The 19,412-nt window shown below is 33.3% G+C and overlaps 3 protein-coding genes and 1 non-coding gene across 5 annotated transcripts; 2 read left to right on the plus strand and 2 right to left on the minus strand.

Annotated features, from left to right (window-relative positions):
* The first annotated feature begins 1,079 nt into the window (after positions 1-1,079).
* Positions 1,080-2,864, plus strand: LOC149909191 (uncharacterized). Its single transcript, XM_090101418.1, has 2 exons — positions 1,080-1,343; positions 1,543-2,864. The coding sequence occupies exons 1-2, from the start codon at positions 1,149-1,151 to the stop codon at positions 2,803-2,805; spliced, it is 1,458 nt and encodes a 485-aa protein (XP_089957544.1). The 5' UTR covers positions 1,080-1,148; the 3' UTR covers positions 2,806-2,864.
* Positions 2,865-3,159: 295 nt separating this feature from the next.
* LOC149909192 (uncharacterized) lies at positions 3,160-4,410 on the minus strand. Its single transcript, XM_090101531.1, has one exon. The coding sequence runs from the start codon at positions 4,408-4,410 to the stop codon at positions 3,160-3,162; it is 1,251 nt and encodes a 416-aa protein (XP_089957657.1).
* Positions 4,411-6,116: 1,706 nt separating this feature from the next.
* On the plus strand, positions 6,117-19,412 carry LOC149909193 (DDB1- and CUL4-associated factor 8). 2 transcript variants are annotated; one of them, XM_090101419.1, is made up of 11 exons: positions 6,117-6,390; positions 6,465-6,816; positions 7,886-8,091; positions 8,659-8,832; positions 9,823-9,998; positions 10,419-10,594; positions 11,855-12,053; positions 12,838-12,968; positions 13,387-13,582; positions 14,955-15,074; positions 16,437-19,412. In XM_090101419.1, exons 1-11 carry the CDS (start codon positions 6,273-6,275, stop codon positions 16,584-16,586), a joined length of 1,998 nt encoding a protein of 665 aa, XP_089957545.1. In that variant the 5' UTR covers positions 6,117-6,272; the 3' UTR covers positions 16,587-19,412. The 2 variants fall into 2 exon arrangements, with proteins under 2 accessions (XP_089957545.1, XP_089957546.1); XM_090101420.1 differs by having other exon boundaries at positions 11,855-12,023; positions 16,437-19,409.
* TRNAE-UUC (transfer RNA glutamic acid (anticodon UUC)) lies at positions 15,492-15,563 on the minus strand. The gene has a single exon. It is a non-coding gene; the product is annotated as a tRNA-Glu (tRNA).

Genomic DNA, 19,412 nt, shown 5'->3' on the forward strand with positions numbered 1-19,412 from the left:
TGTATTCAGATTTGATTTTGTTGGTCACTCATACAGCGTGCAGCAATTCACAAAAAACGCATGTAATGCTTGGATTATCGTCTAGAGACTGTCCTTTTTCTATCAGATAAATTAATCAAGATTACGATCATAACGATGTTTGTAAATCTATTGTGCAATAAGGTGTAATCACAGGGTATCGAACTAATGTATCGAACAACATAATATTATTTTGATAGAGCCAAAAAAAAGTGCAAAAAATTAATTTCCCCCCGCCAACTTAAGAGCTTGGATTGCACCTGAATGGAAAAATAAAAAGCCTATCTATAGATTATTTTAAAGGATAATTTTTTTTTGCCGTTACGCGCCATTTTTTTCTTATCCCTTCCACGCGTGATTCTACCGACGTATTTCTGTAAGGTTGCATAGTAAATTATTTTTTGAAAAGTAAGGTCATAAAGAAATTTCGCTTCTTAGGGCGTATTCAGAAAGAAAGCTTGAAACTTATAAGCGCTTATCGGCGCTTGTCATGTTCATATATTTTCCTGCGCGGGTTACCAGCACTGACAGGAAAATATATGAACATGACAAGCGCCGATAAGCGCTTATAAGTTTCAAGCTTTCTTTCTGAATACGCCCTTACGTGTGTACACTAGTATAGTACGACATAAAAGAGATGAAATTAATTATTTTGGAACTAATTCGTTTTTCATTACCTGGCAACCCTGAATTGGCAATGTAGCTGTCAAGTTGAATAAAAATTTGTTGTTTTTTTCGTGAAGTGGAGAATTGACAACATTTCATTTTTTATAAGGCCATGAAAGAAAAAAACCGTTTCTTTATTTTGCTATTGCGATTACAGAAAAAAAATTATTTAATTTTTTTATCGCATATTTTAGGAGAAATTAAATAAAAACGAAAAATGTTATGATGACGTCATACATACGGAGGAATAAAAACGCGCCCTAGCCTAATTTTCTATGTTAAAAAAAAAACTATCAATTTGACGTTTACATGGCAATGGCATGTCCTGTCACCTGTGTCATATTTCTAATGTCAATAGTTGTAGTGTTTACTGTTTACTGTTTGTGATTATTCAAATTTCAAGCTAACGAAGTATTGTTATTAGAACGTGTTATTTTGTTTTTGTTTTGGATTTTAATCTCACGATGAATCTAAATGAAAAATATACACCTTTTAAAGAGGCCAAATATTGTTTTGTTCCTTCCTGCAAGAACAATTCTATTAAACATAAAGAAAAAATGTTTTTTGTGGTGCCTAGTGCGTCTAAGCAAGACTGGTGTAAAGCAGTGGGTGTTGATTGCCCTAAGCGTAGCCTTTACATATGTGAAGATCATCTCAATGTAACATTATTCAGATTTTAGAATAGCAGAATTGTTTTTTTGAATAAATTTGTTGACATAGATTTTGATTCTCAAATCAATATTTGTGTTCTCATTAAACTAATTAAAACTATTATAGTATACTTGAATATTTTTCTGGCAATATATTTACAAACTTAGATTTCTTTCAATCCATTATTTACATCAATATTTGTTGCAGTTAAAAGAAGATATAACTAACTACATGTATTGGTCAACTATGAGAGGACGACCCAAACTCAAAGCTTCTTTACCGCAGTCCCTCCTACCTAATATATCTCCATTAAGGGAACCTCAGCCTAGCACATCATCAGCAGCAATTCCAATGGAGATAGATAGTGTCACAGAAAATAAGATGATTTTATTTTGTAATAAAGGTGTGCAAGTGAAACCAAAAATGGCAGATCGCACCACTAACTGTTCTTTGAGTAAAATTAAGACAGCTCCATTATCTTTTTGTCAAGATGATGATGACTTTAATAGTGAACAAATTGATATTGATGATGCCATACCATCAACACAGGGTAGCACTACTACTACAACTTCTGTAGATGTTTCTGACATTACAAACGAAAACATACAAAAATCCTTCATGCTAGAAATAATTGAAAAAAGGCCATTAGATTACATAGGATTACCACAAAATTATTATTGGTTAATAAACTTTTTTGTGTCTCATTTAAAATTAAAATCTATACATATTATAATAACATTATACAAAATTAAAAATAATTTATCATTCAGGCAAATATCAGACATGTTTTGTATATCTCTAAGCACTTTATGGCGTATATTTTATAAAGCTCTTTATGTACTATCTAATTTTTTTAAACAATTGATTTTTTGTCCCCCTATTTTGACTGTAAAACGAAACTTACCATCTTCTTTTAAAACAAATAAAGAATACTCAAATATATATTGCATAATAGATTGTTTTGAAATAGAAATAGAAAAACCATCCAAACCCATAGAGCAATCACTGACCTGGTCTCAGTATAAAAATGCTAACACACTAAAATATTTATTGGCTTCAACACCTGATGGTTTCATTGTTTTTGTATCAGCTGGCCATGGTGGTAGGATATCTGATACAAACATAGTGGAAGTATCTAGATTTTTAGATGTGTTACCACCTAACTGCTCAATATTAGCAGATCGGGGATTCAAACATATTGATACTTTATTGACTAAAAAAGGCATAAAGCTTCTTCGTCCACCAAGTGTTGCAAAAAATGTAAAATTAACAAAAAAAGAAGCCATTCAAAGTAAAGTTATTGCCAGTCTACGCATTCATATAGAGAGGGTTATTAGGAGAATAAGATTATTTAAATTGTTAAAACCACATTCTGTTATTAATAATAAGTTAATTCAATACATCGATGAAGTGGTAACAATAGCATGTGGTTTGATTAATTTACAAAGTTCCATAGTGAAAAATTGTTAAAATAAGTTAATTCAACAGATAGATGAAGTGGTGACCATAGTACATATGTGGTTTGATTAATTTATAAAGTTCTATAATATAAATAATGAATATTCTGTAAAAATAATTTTAAACAGTGTCATTTCTGTATGTAAGGACATTTAGGTTAAATTTACTAAGAAATTATTAAGTTCAAACTTAAACTTATGTATATGTATGTAGTTTTGTAAAATACTTATTTTATTTAATCTTAATATGCCTATGATTTTCATAATTTCCTATAAATAAAAGACTGTTTTTTATAAAGTTCTATTTATTTAACACTTTCCAACATTTTTGGGAAAATATATGTTTCCCAGAAATTTTCAGCACCCCTTAACAAATGTTGCATATAATCATCATCATAAAGGATCCAGTATTTGTGGATGATTTTTTTTGTTCAAAATGTGGATCAGCTACACAAAATAATCCTTTTTTCTTTTTAGCAGCAAACATCTGAAGCATAATTTGTGCTTTAAATTTTTCTTTTATTTCATTTTCGTTTATGTACCTTTTCATTGCTTTTTGACTCATTGGACTTTTTACTTCAATGACAAAGTCCTTGCAAATGCCATCTGGGGATACTCCAATTATAGGGGATAGTAAAATTAAGCCTTGTTTTTCGATGTGGATATTTAGTTGTATTTCAAGCTCCTGAATAACTAGATTTTCTAATGTTTTGCCTCTTTTAATAGCTTGAGTCTCTGGCACTTTATATCCCCCTAAAATACTGTTGACTAATGCACCATCTGTAGTTTTGCATTTCACTGCCTCATAAATTTTGGAGCCAGTCACTCTACCCTGACGCATTGCATGCCACAATTTAGAGTCAGCCTGTTTTTTAGTTTTTTCAGCTATTTGGTTTTTGAGGTTGTCTGTAATGATGTTTGCATACCATGATTTAAATGCCATGTAACTGTGATCATATTGGACATCTTGAATAAACTGGAGCATTAAATTAAAAACGGTTAAATCAATCAGTGCAGGCTGCTGTTCTTGGCAATATTTTAAAATCATTCCTTCAGATATATTGCGCAGATTACACTCATTAGTAAATGTGGATAATGTTACATTCACATTTATATCTTCAGGAACTTTCCTTTTTCTTCCCAAATTTTTAGCCAAAACAAACTGCTTATCTGTAACAGCTGCGGCAAGTCTGGGTTTAGTCCAATAGCAAACAGTTGATGTAACCGATGGCTCATCTGATCGTTTAACAAGCCAAATTACAAAACAAATGGCGTGTTTGCACCCTCCTGCTGCTGCTGCGCAGTCGTTACATTCAACTTTTATGATTTTTTCTGCAGTCTCATCTATTGTAGCAGACACGACGTATAGTTTCCCTTTAACTTTGTGTTCTGGTGTTACACGGCATTTAATTATACACAAATTTCCTTCCCGCTTAACTTCGACGTATCCTACTGCTGTTTCGACGTAAGATTCTCGTGATGCAAGTAATGCTTTAGCACTACGAGTTTCCGCAGCATTGTAGCAATCGTTTTCATACATATATTCCATTATCATCAGATAACTAACTGAAGGAAGGTTTCTATTATCAGCAGACTGAAATCCTTCGGAAACTTTCATTGTGTAGTATAAAATTACAACAATCTATGTTAGCTATCAAAATTTAAGATACTCGAAAAGACTTGCAAATAACGGTGTGTAGTTAATTACAAAGCTTGGCGAATGGCGGTTTATTTTAGTGTCAACTGTCAAGAGTGATAAAATGTTAAATGTCAACTGTCGAGTTTTTTTTTTTTAATCTAAATTACGTCGCAAAGGAAAAAATCTATTCCTCCGTATGTATGACGTCATTTGGCGTTTACGACATTTTAGAATGAGATGATTTTCAAACTCAAAAAGATGAATGAAAACTTTAATATTTTGAAAAAGCAAAAAATACATGTATAATAATTTTTGATCTAGTTTTGATTAAAATAAAAAAATAAGTAGGTTAAAATTTTGAAATGTTGTCAATTATTGAGATAAAATTGTTATTTAGAACAAGAAATTTAAATAAAAAAGGAGACATCATGAAAAAGGTTAAACGTAGCGGTGTCCGTGATGTGGTGTATAAAGTTTTTATTCGGTGTTTGTCCGAATTTCAAGCTGGAAATTTATTGACTGATTTGGAAAACGTTTACAAACGTACAGCAGAATATACCGGTGAGATTCCATTTATTTTTGCTCAGTACTACGTAAAATAGAATATTCCATTAGTGACGAGTGTTTAATGTATGTATGTATGGCGATTATTACGTTTTCGCAATTTAATTTGAGGTTATTTGTATGTAAACAAAAACTAGTTTTTATAGTGCGACCAGCACAATTTGAGTCAAGAAGTTATATCCAATCCAACCAGCCTCAAATAAAGTACCTAGTTTAGATTTTACTACATAGTATAGTGATAACTGTTTTCATACAGCTATCTATCTATTAATCAATCAAACCATAAGAAAAAAAATCATATTTACTGTATCATATTTACAGATACTGAAGATGCCCCGTACCCTCTTGCCAGTACTTCGAAACAGAGTGATGATCAGTCCTTTGAAGGAGTAGAATATTTAGATTTTGATGAATTATATTAATGTACAAAATTTATCTACAAAAAAAATAAAAATATGTGGTTTTCAAATCGCCTTGTTTTTTTCTACCCGACGGACCCAGAAAGAGGGTAATGTGTTTGAGCTGCATGTATGCTTGTTTGTTTGTATGTTTGATTCTATGTGCGCCTCTGCAGTCTAAGCACTTGACCGATTTTTATAAAATAACTAATTCCAAATACATTTAAGTAAAATTTGTTCTAGGTAGGTCAATTAAAATACTAATGTATTTTTGTCTTAAATTTACACTATTGCTACAATGAAACAATTATAACGGTTTAAATCGCGGTATTTATTTTAGATTATATATATATAGATTTTTGGATTTTTATTCTATAGTATCAAGATCGCTTGCGTCGCAGTATCAGTGTTGCTATATGAGTGACGGTGGCGCCCTCATTTATTTTCATCTCTTTTGTGTCGCACTGTACACGCACACATTTTTTTCATTTAAATAGAGTAATAAATAATTAGACAACTAAAGACCTTTTCAAGTTTCTTTCCATAAGGAAATAATCGCTACGAGAGTGGTAACTTAACATTTTCGATTCACACAATCGAAAATATATACATTTTTATCTAGCAACATTGTCGAGCACCGAGCAGTCAGATTGAGAAAAACATTTTTTTGGCAAAATAGATATTGGTCGTACTGGGAATATCATTGGACTTTTCACTTTTTCAGTAATTTTCCAAAAATTTTACCTTCCATCTGGCTGCTTCAAAATTTAAGAAACTAATTTAAAAAATCCATTGTTTCTTGAGTATTTATGATTGATTTTTTATATCTGTCCTAAAAAGCTTTTTCGTTCGAAATAAGATCGACGTAGGTCAGTCGAAATGGAAGATAATTCACCAAGCGACGAAGAAATAAAGGATTCTCCTGTTAGCCCTAAACAGGGGGGTAAGAAATTGAAATTAAACGATGGAAGTTCGCAAGATAGTTTAAATGAAGGGGGTGAGTATTCCTTGTCAATACTCGAAACAGAATATTATGACGTAAATTTTATTTTAATCACAATTTTCGTGTAGCTTCGGCAAGTACTGATGTCAAGGAAGATAATGTGGATAGTGGACTATCAGCTGATAAATCTGAGAGTACATGTAGCGAGGAGCGTGGTGCAACATCCAATGCTGAGCCTCTAAACGAGGTGGTTACCATAGCGCCGTCAAGTAGCAGCAATGTCCGGGCAATCCTACTCAATATCCGACGTCCAAGACACTGTAGGAACTATAGAAAACGGAAAACACCAGATCGCGATTCTGATGGGAACTCCTCAAGGGACTCCGATGATTTCTCAGCTGAAGAAAGGCCAGATGATCCATATGTTTTCAACACATCAGGCAGTAGCCCCACGGCGTCGAATTATTCAGTTGCAAGCTCGTAAGTGTGATTTTTTTTATATTGTTGAAAAATCTTGTTATATAGTATAGGTATTAAATTTTTATTTAAATCATGCTTTTGGGTACTTATTTTAAACTGATAATAAGTACCCAAATTTGTATTGTTATTAATAGCTGTTCTAAATGAATAATTCATGCTTAGTTTACTTCATTTACAAAGTTATTAAGCTATATTCAGTACTAGCGGTCCACCACGGCTTGCCCGTGGTACGTTTTCTCTACATAAGAACCATACTTCAAGGAATATAATAAAAAAAGAATTATCAAAATCGGTCCACCCGTTCACACGTGATGCCATGACAACGCGAAACGGGTTTTATTATTACATATACAGTGGTATCCGTTTATAATGACATCGAAGGGAATCGACAAACACGTCATAATAAGCGGACGTCATACAAAGCATTATGTGAAATGAAAAATCTTTTTTATGTAAATATGTATGTATTTAATTATTTTAATACAGAAACATATTGCATATGTATACCTACATATTACATCAAAATCAAAATTGCACGTAATCAGCAGATTATTATAATAACTCATACAAGTGTATTTTTTACTATAAGTATACTGTAATTTTTGTCTGCTTTTGTTTTTTTCATTTTATTGTAAAAACAGTCAAAGAGATTCAAAACAAAAACAAGCCGAATGTTGTCGAGAATAAACGAACATTATCGAAGGTGTAAAGAATCATGCCGGTCATTATAACCAGACATAATTTATTAAAAATGGGTCATAATAAGCGGCATGTCACTGTAAGGGAAGTCAATATATCCGACTTTTTTATAAAGAATTTTATATGAAAACCAAACTTCGTAGTGCAATTACGTCATAATAACCGGTTGGTCGATATAGGCGGAGTCATAATAAACGGATTCTACTGTAGATAATAATTGTTATCATATAATATTATTTAGTACACAGTTTCAGCTTTATTTAAATATTCACTACATTCATTAGCTAATAACCACTAAAATTCAGTATTGTATGCATTGCATTAAGTATAATATCATGTAATCATCATTACCATTTCATGTATTTTGCAGTAGTTCTGGTAGTTCAATGGATAGCAGTAATGATTACAGCGATGACAACATTCTTAATCTCACATTGGATAACGAAACGGACAGTGATGAAGGACTGTCAAATGATAATAACGACAACAGCTCAACTAGGAACAGATCTGATCCTGCTAAAACACCATCTGTGCTGCTCAAGACGCAACCGAAACATAATTATATGATTCTACGTGGTAAGTCTTTTTTTTATCTATATTGGCACAACTATGTTGCTTTCTTATATGATTAGAATATACTTGTTTTTAGTGATATTATAAACAAATGTGATAAATATAATATATATAATGGCAAAACCAGGGAACATTCATTTTTACTATTTTAATTGATTTCCAAGAAAGAAGCTCTCAAATTGAATGCATTTTTTTGTCTTTGTTACCTCAGAACTTTTGCCTGGGTGAACAATTTTGATAATTCTTATGATCTATATATATTCTTTGAATTATTTTTAAATAGCAATTAATTAAGTGGAGTTATTTAAATTTAAACCTAACAATAATAATAAAAATTGTATTTCTGTACTCAAACAAAATTGCCACCGTTCGAAAAAATAGAATTGAATTAAAAATTGTATTTCATTCATCAGTTAAAACTTAAATATGTATCATGTTTAGTAAGTGAACATATAAAAATAACCATTAATAAAATATGCAACTGATCCAAACCGTAAAGTATTACACCACAAAGTTTATCAAAGTTAAAAAAAAAGTTAAAGTATATTAATGTACTGTAACAATTTTCAGAGGTGATAAACCGTGAAATGGGGCTGACATTTCCGAGGGGGAAAACTATTAAAGAGAATGTGATTTTTGAGCAGAAGTTCTGCGGCTCCCTGCATGTGGTGCAGAGATTGGCTAAATTAGATTTTCTCAGTAAACACAGGGGCTGCGTCAACTCTATTAACTTTCATCCGGAAGGTATGAACCATGTATTTTGTATTTCAAGTTATATTTTTAATATTTTTAAGAATTAATGTATGTATGAGCATTCAAAAATAAAATCAAATTGATGTTTGTCTTCATTTATCGGGGTTGGAAAAAAATTTAGTGTAACATTTTTTCGTTACGCGTGACATTTTTCCGTTACGTCTTTGATTCGACGTATTTCTGTAAAGTTGAATATAGTAAATTATTTTTTGAATAATAAGGTCATAAAGAAGTTTTACTTCATACGTACACTATAGTCCTTTCCACCTAAGATGATTTCTGTGACACATGGATTTTTGACACGTGTAGAGATGTCTTTACTGAAATCATATCAATTGTATTCCATAATCGATAATATTTTATATGGAAATGAAATCGATTTGAATAAAGTACCAAAATTAGTTTTTTCGGCATTTCGCCAACAATTAACTAAGGAAACTTAGCAAACAACAGCAACAAAAAGTCAACAATAACAATTAGTAACAATAACAGAATACCACGTAAAGTATCATTATAAAAATGCAACTTGTATGCACTCGTACAGACGATTGACTCGATTGTCAAACGATCACAAGATGGGCGCCGATTATATGATTTTCCAACTCTATGATTTTTCAACGATCCATTTCATGTACACAAATTGCGTAAGTATTATATTTTTGTGTTATTTTATTTTATTTTTCATTATATTAAACTAAACAATACTGTTTTCGATTTATAAGTTTAAGATGTTTTATTTTTATATTTTTGGCAATAATTCCGCCATAAAATAAAAATATTATGCACTAAAATTATTTTGGCGTTTTAAACATAAAATACGTAATTCGGAACACGATGAAGTGTCACAGGAATCATCATAGGTGAAAAGGACTATAGTACACGCACACATTTTTTTTCAATCATCTTTGATTCTGTTGGTGTTAAAAAATATTTTTCTAAAATATGATTCAGACATATAAAATATAATATTTTATCATCTAGGTCACCTACTCGCATCTGGATCAGACGATACCAATGTTATTGTCTGGGATTGGGCTCGGAATAAACCCCTACAAGTTCTCAAAACTGGACACAAATCTAATGTGTTTCAAAGCAAGTTTCTCCACTTGAACTCGCGTGCTCAGTTGAACATAGCTACTTGTGCGAGGGATGGACAGGTAAAATATTTCACTGTTAATTAACTATACTTATACATACTATAAAGTACAAAATTACATTTTGTAGAATATACAGGTAATAAAATGTAGCGGACAATCTCTGGATCTAATAAACTGCCTAGTATACCTTTTATTTAACACACATAGCAAACAATACAGAGAAAATAATTTTTTTCTATACTTTAAATATTTTTGATTTATAATGCATTAAAATGCTATAAAATTAAAAATCAAATACAGAAAAGAAGAAAAATAGAAAAATATATTATGTAACTGATTTTGAAAAATCCTTCACTTATAATTTTGTGTTTGTTCCTCACAAAAATATCAGTCAACTTCTCCACTATAATATTAGTGTAGATAATATGAACGAATAAAGTTACATATAAACATCATATAAACTAATTAACATATTTTCAGATACGCCTCCTCACTTGTCCGTCAAGCGGCGGTGCGGGCACACGTCGCAAGCTCGGCAGCCACAGCCGCGCGGCACACAAGTTGCTCGTGTCAGCGCACGAACCACACGTGATCATATCCGCTGGTGAAGACGCTATAGTGCTGCGGTGTGATGTGCGCGAACAGCACGCGTCCAAGTGAGTGATGTGTTCTAGAAGCTTCTGGAGGGTTCTCGAACGTTTCGAACGTTTTTGGTTCGAAATTTAAATGCATTGACGTGCGCGAGTTCCACGCGTGACGTATCTAAGTAAGGCGCGCGTTTTAGGACGTTCTCAAATGTTCTCGAACGTTATGGTGTAATAATGTTGTGATTATTATTTCATTAAGGGCCGATTTTTCAATGCCCAGATAAACAGCTAGATAGACTTTATTCTTCAGTTAACAAAATATTCAATTTTTCAATAGACGAATAGGACTTATCTATCCAATAACTACGTTATTTGAGGAATAAATCTATTTGCCGCTCCAACGGCCAGATAGCGCGCTATTCGACTGTTAGGCGTTTGAGTTGACAACTGACGCGTCAAATTTGAGATATTTTCGTATGTCATAACATAGAGCGTAGAATTATTAACAATTAAACCTCTTTCTATATAATTATTATCAATTAAAATCATATTGAAATTGATGTTTTTGATAGTACTGATGACCATGCCATTGAAAATTTGCCGAACGCTGCCTTTAAGTATGTCGTTTCTATCGTAAAATATATAAATTGAAACACAAATTTAACCAAACTCTTTACTCGAATCAAAACAACAATCAACAATCATAGAAGACAAGTGCACTCCTGACGTGAGTCATAATGACGGTTGTTGACAAATTGCAAGATTTGACTCTATCCCGCTCTAACCTGACTAATTTAATATGTTTGTTTCGCCACTCCGAGAGCAGTGCTGCCAATATGGAAATATTTGGTCAGATAGTTATTCATCAAATAAATCACGATTGAAAAATAGGCGAGCCGTAATGAGTTAGATAAATAATTGAATAAATCTATTCGAGGGGTAGTTATTAGACTGTTTATCTCGCGATTGAAAAATCGGCCCTAAGGGCCGATTTTTCAATCCTTGGATAAAACTTACCCGTCCAATAAAGTATTACACGATAATATTAAAATGTCACCTGTAAACTGTCAAATACGGGCAATAAGAATACATTTTTAAAATGGTAGTTTAATACGTTATTTGACGAATCAATTTTAACCATGAATTGAAAAATCAGCCCTAAATTAAAATATATCAATATAATTTGACTGAAATAATTTCGACACAACAATCGCAGAAATCATTCTTAAACTGAATTAGGTGCTTCCTGCCTCTAGTTTCCCACTAAATACAAGTGAAAGAACAAAATCATTTTTTGATTTATTCACAAAAATCTTTTTTACCCTACAGGTTGATGACAGTCCGCGACGACAACATCGGCATCCCGCTGTACAGCGTGGCCGGCAACCCGCTGCGGCCGCGCGAGCTGCTCGTGGCCGGACGCGACAAGTTCCTGCGGGTGTACGACACCCGCCGGCCAGATAAACCCATGTTATTCTACACTGCGGACTTTGATAAGGTTCGTGCGAGTGGGGATCAAGACAAATGGGTAAGCTCAGACTATAGATTACCTAAGGAGACCAAACAAGGCCTACTTTTGTGCCCAATGCACAATGAAGTAGCCGTTACTGGCACATTATGCAATTGCATTATTCACGGTATGCTACATTTTCTTACAATTAGTTCAGTTGCTTGTAGATAATAACGGACGAACCCGTCATACATATTTATATTATAATTATGTATGATGTATGATTGTAAGTTTGTATGTAAACTGCATGTAGTAGACTGTATAAGACTCGATTTTCATCTACTTCCCACATATTTAATTCAAACTTTGCACACTTATCAAGGATTGATTGGTGACAACTGAAAATGCAATAATTTCATAAGATTATACATCATCCTGCATCAACAAAAGCGTGTTATTTGTTTGTTTTTTAAACAAATTCTGTCTTACCACAAAAAACTTTAGACAGGGTTTAACTTAAATAGCGGGTTCTCTTCAATCTGGTTTTGTCGTATTTCACATAGAAAATAATAGTTTTCTAAGTGACAGATCCCCTGGTTTAAAGTTAGACTGTGTTAAAATTGTTTTGTGGTGAGACCATAATATATGTATACTAGCTTTCCGCCCGCGTTTTCAGAGAAAACACCGCATAGTTCCCTTTCCCGTGGGATTTCCGGGATAAAACCTATCCTATCTCTCAAGCTGGAGCGAACTGCACATGGTGTGCGAATTTTATTATAATCGGTTAAGCGGTTTAGGAATCCATTGAGGACAAACATTGTGACACGAGATTTATATATATTAAGATTTATGCATATTTCAGATACCGGTTCGCATGCGTTCTATGTTGCACTTGACGTGCGCGGTGTACAACTACGACGGCTCCGAAATTCTGGGCTCGTATAACGATGAAGATATTTATCTGTTCGACGCTAAACTGGATGTGTATGACAAGTGAGTGTTTTTGTGTAGATTTATAGCAAATTTTTTGTTTGCCATGACATTGGAACATTTAATATTTGAATAGCCTATGGACATGTTAACATTTGTTATTGTTTTTTAAAATCACAATTATTTGATTTATTACAAAACATTTGTTTTGAAAGTTAATAAAACAAGTAGGAAACTCGGAAACGGGTCGACTGATTTAAAAAAATCGTAGTATATTCACATTAAGTGATATTCAATTCAATGTTTTAACTTTTAATAATCTACAACAAACAGAAAAAAACAAAAATATATAAATTATCTAACAATAAATTATTATATGGGTAACCCGGTAGATTAACATATGTATGTTTCACTTTTCCAAAAAATATTCTTATATCTAAAACGTTGTATCACAAAAAATATTTATATCTATATCTTCCAGAGACGCATCAGACCTGAAACAGCCATACAGCCACAAGTATAGCGGGCACAGAAATAGCGCAACGTTCAAGGGTGTATCCTTCTTTGGTCCTAAAAGCGAATATATAGTGTCTGGTTCGGATTGTGCCCACATCTACATATGGGAGAAACACTCGGAGGCGATAGTGCAATGGGCCGAGGGCGACCAGAACGGTGTGGTGAGTTATATTTACCTGTATAGTCTCTAGTAATATATAGTGTCTGGTTCGGATTGTGCCCACATCTACATATATGGGATAAGTACTGCAGTGGGCCGAGGGCGACCAGAACGGTGTGGTGAGTTATATTTACCTGTATAGTCTCTAGTAATATATAGTGTCTGGTTCGGATTGTGCCCACATCTACATACATGGGATAAGTACTGCAGTGGGCCGAGGGCGACCAGAACGGTGTGGTGAGTTATATTTACCTGTATAGTCTCTAGTAATATATAGTGTCTGGTTCGGATTGTGCCCACATCTACATATGGGAGAAACACTCGGAGGCGATAGTGCAATGGGCCGAGGGCGACCAGAACGGTGTGGTGAGTTATATTTAACTTTGTACTCGGCAATTATAGCATACTAGCTTTCCGCCCGAGCTTCGCCCGCGTTTTCAAAGAAAACCCGCACAGTTCCCGCTCCCGTGGGATTTCCGGGATAAAACCTATGTGTTAATCCAAGTTACCCTCTATATGTGTGCTAAAGGAGAATGGGCAAATTGGGCCTGAAACTTGGGCTAAGACCAATACACACGAAATATTGTTTTTGTGATAGATCACTACACATACCTTACGAAAAAAATAAAATAAAAAAATAAATCAACCGGGTTCTTGTACAGTCAAGGCAAAAAGTTTTATTTATTTGGCTATTATTTTGCGCACAATAACGGTGTTTTTAATTCGAGTGAAGTAAGTATAAATCTAAATGTCACTGGAGTGACTGAGTTTAACCACAAAAAACGTCTAACTACGTTAAATTATAATAGTTAAACACGGTATAGGTACCTGTTACAAAACATAATATTAGTGTATTTCGGTTATTAGAAGAGAATTGGAGTAACATAAAGTTAATGTCATTGTCTTATAACAGTTATTTATTGCAAAAAATATTATACACAAAGAAATAAAACTTGATGTGACTGTACAAAAACCCGATTGATTATTTTTTTATATATATTTTTCCCGTTATGTATGTGTTATGATCTATTATAAAAACAATATCTCATGTGTATTGGTCCAACTCAAGGGTTCAGGCCCAACTTCCATAGTAAAATGCCCATTCTCCTTTCATTGTAATCGGTTCAGTAGTGTTCGCGTGAAAGAGTAACAAATATACATAAACATACATTCATCCTCACAATCTTTTGCCTTTATAATATTAGTAGGAAGGATAATTTACAAAGAGATAAAATATTCATGATTATAAATATTATCCAAAGTATAAGTATTTATCTAAATGGCCATCTTTCATAGATCCATTTTAATTTTCTCTTACCCTGAAATTGGGGACATAAATTTATTTAAATAATAACAATAATAACTTATTACAGGTAAATTGCATCGAACCTCACCCGCGGTTCCCCATCATGGCGACGAGTGGATTGGATAAAGACATCAAAATTTGGATGCCGAGACGTCAATCTGGACCCGATTTTAATGGGCTTGAAAAGGTATTTTTGAAGTGAAAACTTCTTTAGCGGCGTTGGGTATAAAATCTTAAACTCGCGTCAGGACACGTGGCCTGATCGAAAAAGCGTAAGACGGATGTTTTTTTTTAGCCCTTATATTCCATGCGTAAGACGGATACCATTCCAAAATATCAAACATGCTGAACATTAATAATCATGTTTTCATTTCTGCCGGCACTCCCGGAGTGCAACCCGTCTTTTATGTACTTGATTTGTCTTTTAGGTTTATTTTTACTAGCTGACCCGACAAACGTTGTTCTGGGTCGTTGGTCTTCTTGCAAATTGTCAAATACGTAGCCGTAAAAGGTTTTCCAATTTCTTAATTTTCAGGCGCAAATTAACGTTTTCTTTCATAAGATCCTTCTTATAACAAAATATAAATTTTAAATAAAAAAGAATTTCCCGTACCGGGAATCGAACCCGAGCCTCCTGGGTGAAAGCCAGGTATCCTAGCCACTAGACCATACGGGATATGAATCAGAATGCGAAATAATCAGTTTATTTCAACTAATTTCGTCATATGATTTTGAAGAATGAATTGAGAATTTTGTTTTTGGCTTCTATAATAATATTATATTTAATCCCCAATAAAGATTCTTCAGACATGTTTATTTGGAAATATATTTGTTAAAACGTTGTTCTGTTTAAGTTAATTTATATTATGTACGTGATCATTATCTGATTTGAGACTGTTTAGTTTAGTTAAACTGTCTCAAATCAGATTCTAAGGTTTTCGGATTTGTTTGCTGCTTTAAATTTTGTGCTGTTTGTTGTTCAAAAATTTGTCATCAAACAGTAAAAGCGAACTTATAAAAAATTCATCTTTGTCATCATCTTCATCATACCCTTTTTTACACTACAAATATTATTTCTGTTCTAATATTTTTTGAATAGATTTGATTTGATATTTCGATCATATTTCGGTTGTTTGCACATTCAGAAAATCTATAGGCTTTGTCAAATAGAAGGCGTACCATTCGTAGCATATCATTCATCTTTTTTAAAAGTAACTAACAAACATTTATTTATTCAATTAGACTTCTTATAAAAGCATTTTTGAATCGTCATAACATTTTTTTAACATTTACCACCGATTCGGAAAGCAGTATGTACGAATCGGCAAGAAAGTCCATAGTTAAATTCAAACTCAAATTCGAATATTTTTATTCATGAATATGGGTACAATTCAGATCTTATACAAACATAAGTCCCGCCATATCCTGCCTGTTAGGCATATGAAATAACAAATACATACATATTACAGCTAAACAAATAATAATTTTATCTTTAAAGTCCATTTTATCGTCCAAGTTATTTTCTAACGTGTGTATTTCTAAATTGCAGATAGTCCGCTCGAACGCGGCCACATATACCGCACCAATGTTTACGGACTTCCTACCAACGCTCTACAACGCTTGGCGCGGGTCTCTAGCTGATGAAGAGGCCCCACCTGGTAATTTAGAGTTCGATGGCAATGCGTGTACCACCTTCTAGCAGATTTACCGGCACTCGCGCTTTACCATCCTCGGACTTGGTATGGGCAACGCGAACTATTACTAGTCGCGGCGGTGTAGAGCGCGAGTCGTAGAGCTCTACACTAACACAATGTAGATCGCGAGTCGTAGAGCTCTACACAAACACAATGTAGATCGCGAGTCGTAGAGCTCTACACAAACACAATGTAGAGCGCGAGTCGTAGAGCTCTACACAAACACAATGTAGAGCGCGAGTCGTAGAGCTCTACACAAACACAATGTAGAGCGCGAGTCGTAGAGCTCTACACAAACACAATGTAGAGCGCGAGTCGTAGAGCTCTACACAAACACAATGTAGAGCGCGAGTCGTAGAGCTCTACACAAACACAATGTAGAGCGCGAGTCGTAGAGCTCTACACAAACACAATGTAGAGCGCGAGTCGTAGAGCTCTACACAAACACAATGTAGAGCGCGAGTCGTAGAGCTCTACACAAACACAATGTAGAGCGCGAGTCGTAGAGCTCTACACAAACACAATGTAGAGCGCGAGTCGTAGAGCTCTACACAAACACAATGTAGAGCGCGAGTCGTAGAGCTCTACACAAACACAATGTAGAGCGCGAGTCGTAGAGCTCTACACAAACACAATGTAGAGCGCGAGTCGTAGAGCTCTACACAAACACAATGTAGAGCGCGAGTCGTAGAGCTCTACACAAACACAATGTAGAGCGCGAGTCGTAGAGCTCTACACAAACACAATGTAGAGCGCGAGTCGTAGAGCTCTACACAAACACAATGTAGAGCGCGAGTCGTAGAGCTCTACACAAACACAATGTAGAGCGCGAGTCGTAAAGCACACATGTAGAGCGACGGCTACGCGGCACCACCTTGCAGATCTACCATTCGCGTTTATAGGGAAATGAGAACGTAGAGCCGGTGAGAGTTGTAGAAGAGCAGCGATAAGTTTGTCGTAGAGCAACAATGAGTTAGAGGTGGAACCAGTGTAACAATGAATTGGTCGAACGCAGAGCGACGATAATTCGCATGGAGATGGCGCATATGCCATTACATTGAGTGTACTAAATGTAAGGGAATCTTACGATTTAGAAATAATTTTGTGTGTAAAAAAAATTAAAATGAAACGGCTATGTGAAATTTAAAAAATGTAAAAGGCTATCGTAAAACGGAATTTGTTATCAACAAAAAGTTTATCCATTCATTGAAAATAAAAGTAAATATAAATATAAGTGAAATATCTTCTGGTATATAAGCGAGTGCTCATTTGAGATAAAGAAGTATTATTCGCCAAATGAACTGAAAATATTGAAAAGATTTAACAAAATATTGTAAGTGTAATAAAAATAATATGGTGTAATAATTATTGTAATATTCCTCTTATTTTATCTGTGTCTATACTGTTTCTCTCTAACTTTGAAACATAATATTATAGATATCAGAACACGAGAGGGCTGATTAAATACAAAAGGATCTTCGTGTTCTTTCGATAACTATATTATGATTAAAACTTCATACATACTATTTATGTCATAGGAAATTTAACTATGGCAAATAAATAAATAATAACTATAGATAAGTAGTGATTAATTGTTTAAACGTGGTTTAACCATTGTATTTAAATATAAAGTTATTTCTTTGAAAAAATGAAAATCAAGGAATTAACTTTATATAGGTAGTTTATAATACATTAAAGAAAGAATTGATAAGTTATTGTAATAAAAATGCATGTCCTCTTGAAGTAAATAGGAACCAAGTGATTTTTCTCCAATACTCAAATGCAACTCAATTTTGAGTGATGCTCAATATTCCTACCATTAGTGAATAACAAACAAAAACATAATATGAATGTGTTGAAAATTTGAGTATTTGGTTTTTATTTAAACATGTAGGCTAGTCTGGTTTTAACTAGCTGTAATTTTATGGTTTTGATATTAGTCAATAGAAAATTTTATTATAGCTTGTGCATTTAACGATCGCAAAACAAATTGATGCGTCGTTGGTCTATTCACTTTACATACGGTTATATTGCAAGTAATTAATATTAACAAGATGTGTGGGTAAAACGACCAAAATCTAGCCATCCGTAATAAAAACGAATCGTATTGTATTAATTTCATAAAGTAACCGTCAAAAACGAATTCCTTAATGTAAAACTAAGTCCACCAGACTGCATATGTTCAGAATTAAAATGGTCAGGTTTTACCATTGGGTTTTACGTAGGCTAAGTGCACAAGCTGTAGGTCATTTTAATTCAAGTGTTAGATGTAATAGTCATAGTAATAACCATAACTTCATTTTTGTCAACTATACAAATGTGTTTAAAACTACCCTCTTTTATTGATAAGAACTCATGTATAAACATATTATATGTCAGCATATTGTATATTACTGGTGTTTAAATTAGCTCATAATATTAGTAGGTATATTGTATTTTTTTTGTAAATGTTGAATATTTTATTTTATGAAATTTCTTTGTTTTCCTTGTTGTTTTATTGTATTGTTACATCACAAATATGGCCATATTCGTGTTTGTTAACAGCTTTGTTTTAATTACCGATGATTCTTTTAATTTTTTTATGTATTAATTCATTCACACTTCTATTTTCTTCTTTTTAGAATATAATTTGCTTTGAAAACATGTAAATATTGAATAGAGTAACAAACTCATTAGCCATAATCGTTATTATATAAAAAAATAAATGTTTGATACAACATAATATTATGTAGTTTTAATTAATATTTTAGAAATGCCATGACACCTGTATTCTGTAACAGGAGTAAAAATGTAATAATAATCTTAATTCTTTTGAGTTTTATATTTGTCCC

Source organism: Colias eurytheme, chromosome 4, assembly GCF_061535395.1.
Source record: "Colias eurytheme isolate Ceu_HAF_F1 chromosome 4, ilColEury1 Martin Lab GWU primary, whole genome shotgun sequence".
Classification (NCBI taxonomy): domain Eukaryota; kingdom Metazoa; phylum Arthropoda; class Insecta; order Lepidoptera; family Pieridae; genus Colias; species Colias eurytheme.

What these genes read in the sequence shown, in the direction of transcription:
- LOC149909191 (XM_090101418.1), top strand. Translation starts at nt 1,149, where the DNA reads ATGAATCTAAATGAAAAATATACACCTTTTAAAGAGGCCAAATATTGT. An exon ending in TATGTGAAGATCATCTCAAT is followed by an intron (nt 1,344 to 1,542) that starts GTAACATTATTC and finishes TATTTGTTGCAG; the next exon opens with TTAAAAGAAGATATAACTAA.
- LOC149909192 (XM_090101531.1), bottom strand. Translation starts at nt 4,410, where the DNA reads ATGAAAGTTTCCGAAGGATTTCAGTCTGCTGATAATAGAAACCTTCCT.
- LOC149909193 (XM_090101419.1), top strand. Translation starts at nt 6,273, where the DNA reads ATGGAAGATAATTCACCAAGCGACGAAGAAATAAAGGATTCTCCTGTT. An exon ending in GTGGGGATCAAGACAAATGG is followed by an intron (nt 12,054 to 12,837) that starts GTAAGCTCAGAC and finishes TGCATATTTCAG; the next exon opens with ATACCGGTTCGCATGCGTTC. An exon ending in ATTTTAATGGGCTTGAAAAG is followed by an intron (nt 15,075 to 16,436) that starts GTATTTTTGAAG and finishes TCTAAATTGCAG; the next exon opens with ATAGTCCGCTCGAACGCGGC.